The sequence below is a fragment of the Lampetra planeri genome, chromosome 18, assembly GCF_965212315.1.
Source record: "Lampetra planeri chromosome 18, kcLamPlan1.2.h2, whole genome shotgun sequence".
Classification (NCBI taxonomy): domain Eukaryota; kingdom Metazoa; phylum Chordata; class Hyperoartia; order Petromyzontiformes; family Petromyzontidae; genus Lampetra; species Lampetra planeri.
The window spans coordinates 13,119,003-13,132,020 of record NC_136124.1 but is presented as its reverse complement, the minus strand read 5'-3'; the positions used below and the strand labels follow the sequence as shown (position 1 = coordinate 13,132,020).

The 13,018-nt window shown below is 51.0% G+C and overlaps 1 protein-coding gene across 4 annotated transcripts in view; it reads left to right on the top strand.

Annotated features, from left to right (window-relative positions):
- ATG2B (autophagy related 2B) overlaps nucleotides 1-13,018 on the top strand; it is a 76,456-nt gene that overhangs the window by 12,494 nt on the left and 50,944 nt on the right. For 2 of the 4 annotated variants that reach the window (XM_078602613.1, XM_078602612.1), the window contains exons 6-14: nucleotides 342-602; nucleotides 2,572-2,668; nucleotides 4,167-4,358; nucleotides 4,889-4,998; nucleotides 7,488-7,557; nucleotides 8,233-8,539; nucleotides 10,132-10,300; nucleotides 10,689-10,793; nucleotides 12,603-12,791. In XM_078602613.1, the coding sequence (XP_078458739.1) occupies nucleotides 342-602; nucleotides 2,572-2,668; nucleotides 4,167-4,358; nucleotides 4,889-4,998; nucleotides 7,488-7,557; nucleotides 8,233-8,539; nucleotides 10,132-10,300; nucleotides 10,689-10,793; nucleotides 12,603-12,791 (1,500 nt within the window). Of the gene's footprint in view, nucleotides 1-341; nucleotides 603-2,571; nucleotides 2,669-2,812; nucleotides 3,941-4,166; nucleotides 4,359-4,888; nucleotides 4,999-7,487; nucleotides 7,558-8,232; nucleotides 8,540-10,131; nucleotides 10,301-10,688; nucleotides 10,794-12,602; nucleotides 12,792-13,018 lie in introns of those variants that run through there. The other 2 variants (XM_078602614.1, XM_078602615.1) reach the window with 2 other exon arrangements.

The following is a 13,018-nucleotide window of genomic DNA, read 5'->3' as shown; positions in this document are numbered from 1 at the left end:
CAAACAACAGGATGGTCAGCCCAGTTCACCACCCATGCAATCTACTCAGCTCAATATAGATTGAAAACTAATTTCTTTAGAACTGCTTCTGGTGTTTAGTTTGTTGGCCTTCCCCTGCACCTGCGATGAGCACGGTTGGCTACGTATGGTGCGAGAGAAGTTTAACATACAGGCACATCCAGAAGCTCACTGTAGCCATTCTGAGACGCCGGCTTGCCGCACGCTCGACGTGCATCGGTATCCACGTTTGCGCGTCATGCCGACATTCGGTTCGACGTCGTCGTCGAGCGGATTTACGGTGTTAATCGCGCGACAGTGTCGCGAATAATCTCGTTCGCCAGCGTGCGATCCGTCTCCCCTACCGCCAGGACACGGAGCCCAAGCTGTCGCCGTCGTGGAACCCGCGCATCGTGTCCGAGCCACACCCGCAGTTCTCGCTGTCTCCCACGGGGAGCGCGGCGGGGCTGCGCAGCGAGCCCGTGGACGACGACGCGGCCGCCCCCCTCATCACGCCGCCGCCACCCCTGCAGGTGGCGAGCTGCGCCGGCGCGGTGGAGGTCAACGTTCAGCTGAAGCAGAACGAGGCCCTGCCTGGGCCGAAGGTGAGGGTCACGACCCAACCCCTCGTGTCCCCCCCCCCCCACCCGAGTGGCGAAACTAATACCCCCGTTTTGTGGCCTCCCGATGCTGTAAAAACAATTGTGTGCATGTTACGCAAATGATTAACGGTTACGTGGAACTGGCAAGAAGGCCATGGCAGGATGGGAATAGTTTTTTGTGGTGGAAAATAATTCACCAATAATTAAGGTATTTTACCTTGTTACACTGTTTCTTACACTATTTACCTTGTTCAACTCCTTTATTTTGTTACACTATTTTACGTTGTTACACGAATTGATCTATCTAAATAAATTTACCTTGTTAACACTATTTGGACCTTGTAAGTTACAACCAATCTAGCAGCAATCCATCAGCCAGTTCAAGGAGACATTCGATAGACCCTGTCGCTGCGATCCACACAGCGTCTTTGGCCTCCTTGGTTTGGATGAAAAAGTTGAGCATTAAACTATCACACGTTTCAATACTGTTGCTTTGTCCCTGATGTCAGACGAAAACATCTTCTGGCTCTGATTATTATTAAACCGGTTTGCCTGCATGGTTGCCTTGGTGACGTCACAGCACCGAATTGAGGACCTGGATCAGGAAGGGCATTCACGCGAACTCTTGTTTCCACCTGATGGTGCTGGTTGTAACCTCCATTCGTCGGCCAGAAATTGTTCTCTCTTTTCATTGTAATTGATTTAACTGAAAAACCAAATCAATTGCGATATCTTCCCACGTGACAACTTGCTTTGTTTGGTCTTGTCGGGAGGTGGAGGGTTACAGCTCATATTTGACCATTACAGCTACACGTTCGGACCTAAACAGAAACCAATTACGAATCTGAAACTTAAGTAATTCACCAAGGCTGGTCAGAGCATCGTCCTCCTGCGGCATAGCGTCTTGCAGTGCGCGTCCCTTCCTATTGGCGGCCGTGAGCCGGTAGTGGTGGAAATGACGCAGCGCTGAGTTGTGTGGTCACTCTCCACACAGCAGTGGTTCTCAACCTTTGTTGGCTACTGCTGTACCCTCGTTGAATTTAGTTTCAACTGAGTAACCCCCCTTGCCTGACCCATCATGGTTCTGAGAAATAAATGAATTAATAATGAACATCGATTTTTTTTTTACCAGTTGTCCTTTTGTGAGGTATCCTAACCAGCTAAGCAACTGCAAACGAATAAAAAATGAACGGACGCTCTGCACGCATGACGTAATGTTGTCGTGCTCGCTGGTTACTCTTGGAAACCACATTGTTTATGATCAGTGAGTTTAAAAAAGTATTTTATATCCTTCTAGGGTACCATTTGGATTTAAATTGTATAGTTATTTTCTCTTAGCATATTCATACATGATTATTCCCCAATGCCTCTCATGTACGATATAATCTCACACATTTATAAATCACCTCACGTACCGCCTGGGACATTTCCAAATATCCCCAAGAGGCTCCGTGCCCCCCGGTAGAGAACCACTGCTCCACACAGCACAACCACCAATGAGTTCCCACAGAGCGGAGCTCGTTTGTGTCGACGCGGGAGTGACGGTCGATCGATAGAGAGGAGATGTTCAAAATCCCAGTCACGGGTTGATGCGGCCGCCATGCATGGCATGCTGATAAATTAAGTGTACATTGTGGTCAAGTCAACAGTGCCATATCTACATAGCCTGGCCCCCACCATGCAAATGTGGAATTTCCACCACTGAGTCCAGGACTATCAATAGAGATGAGTGCCACTCCGTTGCTTGGTTTCGCCGAAAGACGCTTTGAATACCACTTTACAAGTATAAACGTGCGCACACGGACACACGGACGTACATTTTACAAACCTACATCATCCCCGTGTCCCCACGTGTCTTGCACGTGTCTGGCAATACGTAGTTCTGGCCACATCTCCATCACTTCCTCATCCTGCGTTGCCGTGCCGGCCGCGTTAATAGGCGGTCGTTGTCCGTGCTCGATGTTTGTCGCAGCTGGAGGTGAAGGCGAGCATGGGCTCGCTGAACGTGTTCGCGTCCCCAAGGCAAGCCCACCTGCTGCTCGACCTCTTCTCCGTGCTCTGGGGCCCAGGTACCGGCAGTGTCGGGTGGCCATGTCGTTTTGCAGCGGTGTTTGTCCACGCGCGCGCCGCTCGCAAACCAGAGGCCGGCCCAGCGGGAGCAGCCGCTCCCTATCGGAGCTCTTGCTGCCCTGCTGCGGGAAGAGGAGGCTGAGGGGGGAGGCCGGGTCCTTGTGGCTGCTACAGTAGCTTGCAGCAGGCTGATCGCTACCTCCAGGGGTAGGCACTGGGAAGGGAGCTGGCCTTGCACTGTGAGGGACCTGATGGACTGGAGACGGAGGGTGAATGCCACCATACACTGTGTCGCCGTGTACTGTCCCCCACCTCCCCTGTGTATGATCTGATTTTTAAGTTGATTAATTTTATGCAGCTCAACACACATTTTTTTATTTCCTTGGATGGCTCGGATCGGCCAGCTGATTTTATTGCTGTCATTCTCACGTCAGTGCAACCATGCTGCCGTTGTGTGCTCACCGCTGTAGCAGTGTCTCACCGGAGTACGCGGTTGTCAGAACAGTCATGCCAATGCCAACAGAGACTCCCCATTCCTCTCCATTCACAGCCATTCGCCAGCATTGGAAATTCCACATTCTTGTACAGGGGACTTGCCTCCTTGTCGGACAAATTACTGCTGATGTCATGCTAAATATTGCCCTATGCATTGACCCCCCAGAAGAATAATGATAACATTGCCGAGCTGAGCCAACCCGTGACTGTGACGTTCTGATTGCTAGGCAGGCTTTCTGCCATGCGGCTCCTTGGTCGGATCACATGTGGTTTATCGGCAACACAGACCTCTTACATATGGGTTCCTCAGTCGGGGTTTGTTTTAACAAAGGAAACACTGAGCCAATTTAGCCGTTACCGGTTCCCCATCACCAGGACCATGTGACCTCTGAACCCAGTGGTACTCGGTAGCTTATTGTTATCGGCGAGAACCATCCTAAAACATCGTTGTAGGTTCCCCTACATAAGGATTATGGGTAGCACGTGCATGTTTGTACATGGGGCACTCGCGTAATGGCTAGCGCTGTGAACCCAAGTTCCAAGTTTATTTTTGTTGAACTAGTTGAAAAAGAAATGGTACCGATTGTCTAATTTTCAACAGGGACCCTGGGGCAATAGTCTGCCAGTAAGAGATTGATGATTCCCATGTGTAATTCCAATCGGGTAGTTTGCGAGTAAATTTGTAGTTTGGCGAACTTGGACCATGGCGCCGACACACAGTGGCCTACTCTTGCGAATGACGTCATCAGTGTCCACTGCGAAGCAGACGGCGCGAGGTATTATATTTTTCTGGTTATTACACCCACATTATTAATCAGGCCCACCGCTGGAGTCGAAACCTGAACCTCAGCCATTGAGGCTGCTCTCTCTGGGAGCCTGCGGCTGTTGCTGCTGCTGCCGGCGCAGGGCACGGGGGTCCGTGGGCGCCGCGCCTTGCGAGTCACGCGACCGGGCCGGTTCTCGCGGCTTTGGGCCCCGTGGATAACAGTTGCGCCAACACAGATGGCGGCTGCCTGCGGGAGACGCTGGGCAGGAGCCGCCCCATGCAGTCGGTGGACATGCGCCGCATCGAGTCCCAGCTGCACCGGCAGTTGGCGGAGCGGCAAGGGGAGCACGTGGGGCGGCACGTGGGGCGCGGCGGTGCTCAGGACGACGCAGCCGGCCTCACTCACAGGATGGCGCCGGCGTGTAGGGGTGAGCCTCGACGTTGCGCACGTGCGCACGCTTACACTCGCAACAAAACGCACTCGAGTCATACGTGCAGTCGTCGCGGACGCTTCGGAGATAGTTACGTTGTTAGAGCCACCACCTGCCAAATCCAAATTATTATTTGTTTCCATTCACCGGGAAGTTGGAGAACAGCTCTCGGCAATCAAATGTAGCAGCAGTTAGATTCGACGTGTCACTTGAAAACTGCGTCAAGCATCTTCAGGATGGAATGCGGGAAGTCAGAGTGACCGCATCACCTGACCAGGTTTCTTAACCTTTTCCCATTCAGAGATATCTGCAAGTTGCAGGGCAGGTGTCCTGTTTACTGCTGAGTCTCAGGCACCCTACCCACGGGATAACTGCTGTGAACTTTCCGCAAAATGCGAATACGAATGTGGTTGGGGACGGTGCCAGCCATACCGCCCCCTCGTGTGTCACTCCGTTCTTAATCGGTGCTCGCCAACGGTCCTACCCTGAGTGTTTACCATGCCCCTCGGGGGAGTGTCTGTGCGCAGAGGATGAGTTTTTCTCGATGGCGGACATGTCGGGGAGTGTGGGGTCCCTGCCCCCACTTGGGGAGCCCCCCGAGGTCGACCTGGACACGTCCTTCAGCAGCAGCACCAGCGTGAGAGTCGTGGGGACACCCACACCGACATGTGGAGACACGCGGGGGACACGCACACCGACATGTGGATACACACGAGGACACGGGGATATGCACACAGACACGTGGAGGCACGCGGGAACACGGGGACATGCATATCGACAAGCGGGGACCCAGGTACACGTGGGGACATGGGCACATACGCATGGAGACATGCGGGGAGACGGGGACACGCACAGACACACATATTTGGATTACACAGAGCAGCATTCACCGCCCCCTTCTGGCAGACTCGTGCTTTATTGCAGTCCAGGAGTGGAGTCACCTTGTGCCGCACAGGGATAGTTGTCATTAGGGGGTGCACTTTCAAATGTTTAGCATAGGATGAACAGCCCTCACATGGGGACAGACCTGGGTGTTGTGATGGAGGTTTAGATATGGTATCTGTAATGTTGTTTGATTATATGTGGCACTATTGTATTGTACATGCTAATACTCTTTTCATTAAGTCCAGAGGCAGATGCCAACGACGAACATTGACAGACGAATTGTACCAATGAGTCCTGATGAGGACGGAACCAGCCTCCAGCTGTCTTCCTCTCACTGTTGCCTATTGTTAGGATGGCCACATTTTCCTCACTCTTTCAGTTGATGGTCTGAATGACAAATGACCACCTATTCAGTTATTTTGAGCTGGTAGCATGGATAAGACTGAGGGTGGTTGTACATACAATGCTCCACATCTGTGTGTGCAATTATTCCCTAGGTTGCAGAATACCCGACTTACGTAAAATCCGACCTTTCTGAAATGCTCCCTTAAATAATGTAAAACAAAAATTAAATATGCGGACATGTTTGCGTTAGTTACGTCAGCGCAAGTAGTGCAGCGCGGTGAGGTTGTGGGTGAATTCTGCGGAGCGAGGTGTAAGGCGGGCGCAGCATCTCCCCCAAGGCGGTGGTGTGGAGCCGCTCTGCACTGTCAGTCACGCTGTTACATGGTTATCGTGCGTATATACCCGCCACATCGTCTTGTAACTTTCTAACTAGATTCAAAGCTTTCGTGACTGTAGAAATTACTCTTTGGTTCTTTCGGTAAAGTCACGTAGAAAGAAAATAAATGAAATAATAATAGAATACGACGTTTCGATTGCAGCACAAGCAACCACCATTAGGTAAAAATGAATGAGAAAACAAACATAGTAATCTTTTAAATATAATGCAATACAACACAGAGAGTCGGCTAACAACAGTCAACACCCTACCTGGTTGATTACGTTCTTCCAAAGATTTCTAAATTTGAGAAAGAGACAAAACACAGACACGGAGACACATAGACAGGCACACAAGCAGAGAGAGACACACACATAGACAAACAGAAAGACAACGCCTCTGTGTCACCTTAAATGGAGAGGGAGGGGGGGTTGGGGCAGAGAGAGAGGGGGGGATTTGGGTAGAGAACAATGAGAAAGTTGTGTGGAATTCCTGCCCATAGCGGCCGGAGGAGAGACAATGGACTTATAAACAAACAAGCACGCAAAATTTAGAGAGAGAAATAGGAATTTTAAGAAAACAATGCAAAATTAGGAAGTGTAATGCAATGCAACACAGAGAGTCGGTTAACACACAGATAACGCATAGCCTGGTTGATTACGTTCTTCCAAAGATTGCTAAATTAGAAGTTAAGTGTGAAACAGACGAGCACGGCAAAATTGTAACTTTCTATTGCTCGTTTTCTTTGTTTTAAGTTTATTTCATGAGTTATTTATTTTATGTACTTTATTTAACACAATTACACTTTGATTGCTTGTGGTCTCAGCCAACAGCGATTGGAGAAGTTTAGACCTAGCATAATGCACAATAAACGAACGTTCGAAAGTGACTGCTTTCTGTTAACAATTCAAATGTTTCGTGGTATTCATAAACAATTGAATACAGTATGTGTTCCATTAGTTTAATAATGAGTAGTGTTAGGGTAGATATTCGATGAAATGAAAGAATCGTAGGAAGTGCAGAGCATACGTACAGCGACACGATGCAGTACAGGTAGTGATATAAAACTGAGGACAGCGTGATACAGAACTGAGAGAAAACGAACTCGTAATTGGGTAGTAGGGGAGACACAACTATTTCTAGATATGGGATTTTATTGTTTATTTTGGGGGAAAATTGTTCAATTTCCCACATACGGAAAATTCACGTTATGGATCGTTCTCGGGAACCTAACCCTTCCGTAACCCGAGGACTGCCTGTATTGTTAAGTCTGTAGGTCTATGAGGCTTGATGTCTCTGTGCTCTCTCTGCGCTCCCTGTATTCCGTGTTCTCTCTCTGTGCTCTCTGCGCTCTGTGCTGTCTGTGTGCTTTGTGTGTCTATCTCTCTGTATGATCTCTGTGTACTCTCTCTGCGTCCTCTCTCTGTGCTGTCTGTCTGCCGTCTCTGCTTTCTGCGTGTTGTCTGTGTGCTCTCTGTGCTCTGCTTGCACTCTGTGCTCTCTGTGCTCTGTGTGCGCAGGGAGGCCGGCAGTGGGGGGTGGCGCAGCAGCCGCTGAGGGTCCGCGACGGAGACACGAGGCACAGCACACGTACGGCACACACACACACAGCGCATGCACACACAGCACACACATAGCTCACACACAGCTCATACACAGTGCACACACAATGCACACACAAAGCACACACAGCACACACACAACGCACACACAGCACACACACACAGCTCACACACGTAGCTCACACACGTGTATGGCACCACAGGGACACAACACGAACTAGGCAGGGTGACAATTACCACCTTACCCCCCAATGTCAGAGAGCGTCCATGGAGGGACTGCAAATCAATGCACCAACTCTGGAGGCTGCCTCAGCTCCTTGCATGAGCACCGAGTACCCTACCAGGGGGCTGTAACGCACCATGATAACCACACAAACACTGTGCCTCTGTCTGTCTGTGTCCCAGTGTCTCTGTCCCTCTGCTGCGTCAGTCTCTTGTCTACTTTTCTAAGTGTCTTTGTGTTTTTTCTGTCTTTTTCTTGCCTGCCTTTCTCTCTCTGTGTTTCTCTCCTCCTGGGAGGCGACAGTAAAGCATAGTACCCGCACACACACACTTTTCCCGTCTCTGTGATTCGATCTCCGTGTAATTCTGTATCTGCTTCTGCGTAATATGTCTCTGTCCGTCTCTTTCCCAGCGTATCGCAGTTGCGCGTTGGCACACACACACACGCGTGTGTGTCTCTTCCTGTTGTCACCTCTGCCAGCGCACAGCAGCGTGCCCCTGACAGACGATCAGTCCCTCAAGCCCGAGCTGGTGCTTCACCTGGAGCTGAGCAGCGCCTCGGCCACGGTGCTGCACATTGACCCGCTGCCCAGCACCACGGGCGGCTCCGGGGGCGGGGACCAGGGTGCGGGGGGAGAGGGGTTGGGGGATGGTGCCCTCCAACCCCCCGAGGGCCCTCTCGCCGCCATGTCGCGCCAGTTCTTCCGGGAGATGGAGGAGTTCGGCGGGAAAGACTTTGCGCAGCTGAGAGAAAAGTTTGCAAAGGCGTGCCCACATGACCACTTCAGGTACTGGCGGCTATGAGACCTTATGATAGGAGATGGCCGATGATGGTGCTCATTATAAGGAAGCATACCACACCTATGCTTGTGTCTCTCTGTTCGCTCGCAGTTGAAACCTGGGCATGTATGTATGTTGAACTTCTTTAGCACCGTACGCCGCTAACCATGCTCATCGAAGGTGCGGGGGAAGAGCAACAAACTAAACACAAAACACAGTTCTAAAGAAATTAGTTTTCAATCTAGATTTAAAAGTGCATAGCTCCAGTGGCTCCCTTAAAATTGGAAGGAATAGCGTTCTAGATGGCTGCAGAAGCGCATCTGAAAGTCGATGCAGTGACCGTCTTTGTTTGATGGCCAGCCAAAAGCCGCTCTGAGAATGACCGGAGTTCGTGTGATGATTCTCTTGGGCTTGCTTCACCCTACACCAACGAGTTGATTCAAAAAACGCAATCCTCTGAGCTCTGAAATCTCCTGATTTTGCCCTACGCAACCTACCAGGCTCCAGACTTTCATCCTGGGGTGATAGGACTTTTGTCTGCACAGCACCCAGACTCTGGAATCCCCTGCCCTCATCTCTAGTTTTACAACTCGTCCCATTCCTTCTTTCTCTTCCACCTTTACATCCATTGAGCTCTGAGATCCATTGCCGATGTGCACCCTATGAATCTAAATTATTATTTTTACTTTTGTAACCTCAGGTGCTACCACTTCTTGCTGTGGCCCATGGGCATTGTTATTGATGACGGTGGTGGCGGTGGTGGTGGTGCTGGGGCATTGTTGATTAGGGATGGACTGATCTCACGATTGAAATCAATCCTCTTTCATGTGGCATGTGAAAATTGAACAGACTGTAATTGTCATACTATATTAAAAAAAAAAATGTCTGACTGACTGGCTAGAGGCCATGGACCACCTAGCATGTAGAGGGGGGGAGGGGGTGTGCGAGTGGCTGGCACACAGGTGGGGGTGTGTGATGGGCGGGTGTGGGTGCCTATGGGAATCACGAGTGGGTGGTGCGGAGGGGGTGGGGGTCTTGGGGGTGCCCACATGTGGAGGGGTGTACGAGGAGGGGCCCACAGGTGGGATTGGCATGTTTGGCTATGTACGGTGCGAAACAAGTTCAACATACATACAAACATACTCGCTAAGTGTTGTGGCATTGCGTCTGATGTTCGATAGCGGGATGTTCGTGAGTCACTGCAGCGTATATTTGAGGGAGCTGCTCACCACACGCGGCAGCGCAGCCAGCATTGATTTGCGTCAACGAGCCCGACGTGAGAGCCGTTGTTCCAGACCTGAGCCTGCGTTGGTGTCCAAAAGGTCCCAGCGCAGCATGCCCTGGGAATTCCCTGCCAGCTTTTGGATGACATTGACCCTAAATTTCACGTTCTTGCCAGTGGCTTCGGTGTTGGTGATAGCAGAGAGTGGAGGGGGGCGTACAGCCCCTAAACGTTGCTTTGCGGTCACAAGACGGTCAGAACCAACGCAGGTTTCGTCCTACTTAGAACTGGAATTTAGCCAAACACTCACGCGGGTACGCACGCACGTGAACACTGCGCGTCGTTCCAACCCCGTGCCCTGCCCCTCCCCGCTCCCAGGCTGGTGGGCACTTCGGTGCGCACGACGGTGAAGCAGCACGTGGGCGTGGCGGGGCGGCAGCAGGAGGCCAAGGTGTCGGTGGGCTCGCTCGAGGTGCTGGAGTGTCTGTTTGAGACGCAGGACCCGGCCAGCCTACTGGTGAACATCAACGAGCCGCAGTACACCGAGGTGCGCACATGAGCATGCATGCACGCGAACATGTGAGCACATGCCCCCACTCGTATCTGTGTGTGTCTGCGAGCTTGGAGTGCTCCACCTGGCCTGGCAGAAGCTCCGTGGTGACGTCACTGCCACTTATTGGCGAATGGTGGCTGTTTTTGTTGGTGTTGGGAGCAAGAGTGAAAATATGTGAGTGTGTGAGTGACTGGTGGTATTGGTGAGTGTGAGTGTCTGAGTGTGTGTGACTGGTTGCATGGGTGAGAGTAAGTATATGTGAGTGTGTGAGTGACTGAGGGTATGGGTGAGTGTGAGTGAGTGTGTCTGGAGTATGTGTGACTGGGAGCATGGGTGAGAGTGATTTTATGTATCTTCTGCCCATGTGTATGCGTGTGCACAGGTGCTGGCGTTTGAGTATGGGGACGAGGGAATAGAGCAAGGGGAGACTGAACCATCCCCTTGCCTGCGCGTGTTGTACAATAGCCTGCAGCAGACGTCCGTGCAGGTACACATAGCACACCTCCAGAGAGGTACACACATACCACTCCTCCACATACTCAACAACAACAAACCGCCATATGCCACTAAATTGCGGTGATATCACCACGACATATGTGCCAGGATAGGTGCACTCTGAGGACACATGATTTGTAGAAGGCTCTCTGGCAGGAGGTCACGGGTCAGACCCAGGTGCCATGAGTTGACTGACTGAGATGACTGGCAGATGCACCACCTGTACTCCCTACTGTGCCAGCTTGTTGTTGCCCGACCCACTCGGGCATTAGTCATCCAAAAGGATGACTCTCTTTCAATGGGCCACTTTTGTCAGTACTTGGGACAGGAGGTAATAGAAGTCATCTGACTCATCAGCCTTGCCTACATCCCTCCACCGATATTCATCTCCAGTGGGGGCTAAAGCCACCACCACCATCACCATTCCTCGCCTCCCGTTGATGCGGAGGTTCAGTCTTATGGCTCTGCCAAATGGGGTTTGGCCTTGAGACGTCATCAACGCCTATCCCCCCCCCCCTCCCCCGGGGCCTCCGGCACAAGCGAAGTTTGATCTTTTGCACGTGGTTTTGTAGTAATTAAATTAAAGGTGTGGGAGTCACCAGCCCCTCGTTCCCGTCCAGAGGCCCCATAGGCCACTTTAACAGCTGTCCGCACCTTGAGGGTAACAGTTGATTAGTATCAGCCTTCACCCAATGGCATTGCTCACAGCCACCACAGCGTTACCGACTAGCAACCACTGAGGAGGTGGGGTTATTGCCAGTCACACAGCACACCTCCACACACACACCACCCCCACACAGGCGCTATATCCTGACTGTCCAGGAGAATACAATACAGCAAAAAATGTGGACTCAAGCATTCCGTCAGTATGGAATAGAATGTTCCCCCCTCGCATGCATGGGTTTTCTCTGGGTGCTCCGGATTCCTCCCACGTAAACACAATTGTTGGCACCGGCTTAACCCATGGCCGCTGCCTTCCTGTCTGTTTGTGGTTCCTCTTCACACCTCCAAGTCGTTCTCTCTCCGAGAGCGAGCAAATACTCTGCATGTTGTCAGTTGAAAATATAAATATATGTGGGCTTGTCTCGATGTGTGTGTGTGTATGCACGTATAATGTTATCCTGCTACAGGCTAGTAGATTCATGCGTAGGTGTAATTAATATTGCATATAATGTTAATCATTGCCCAGATATATTTGTATAAGATTAGAATACATTAAGTTACAGTGGTTAAAATGTACATTACATTTTATTGGTTGTTCCTGTCATGTTATGGCATATATATAATAAGTTGGGTTAGGTGACTTATAGTTGTTGTTTTCAAGTGAAAAGTCACATATCTGGTGTCTGCTAAATCACGTGACAATTTAATTGGTTTGACTGTGTCAGGTGGTGGATGGCCTTTACAACACAAATATGGATAAATCATTATATTGCCTTAACTCAAATCTATTTTGAAATCGCTTGTGCGTGTGCGCATATGTGGAGGGTGTGGGGAGCAGTAGCATAGCGGTTAGCGCGCTGCGCTACGAACATGATGACCCGAATTCGAGTCCCGCTCACGGCCAACACCAGTGACTATTATCTGACCTGGTTCGGGGCGTCCTCTCCGTCGAATAAGCCTCAAACGCGTACCTGTTGCGATGTGTAAACATCACAACTCGGGAGACAAAGGGGGCCGAGTGTGGCTACACACCCCCTCGTGTGCCTTGCCGGTCTTTATGGGTGCTCACTAACAGCATTTGCCCCAACAGTCTGTTTAAGACTATATGGGGGATCTTTGTCCTTGTGTGTGTGTGTAGGGTGGGCGCGGCAGAGGCTCCACCCCAGCTCCCAAGGCGACCCTCACAGTCGACCTGGGCCGTGCGAAGTGTGAATTTGACATCAGTGTCGTCGACCGATTGAGCTCCGTGCTGCACCCGCAGCCCACACAGAGCGGGGAGACAATGAGCTCTCACATGTACATGTCCTACAACCCATTGACCAGCATGGTGAGAGCCCAGACACACACACACATGTTCTACAACTCATGTCCCACACACACATCCTACAACTCATGTCCCACACACACACATCCTACAACTCCTGTCCCACACACACACACATCGTACAACTCATGCCCCACACACACACACATCCTACAACTCATCCCCCACACACACACACATCCTACAACTCCTGTCCCACACACACACACATCGTACAACTCATGCCCCAC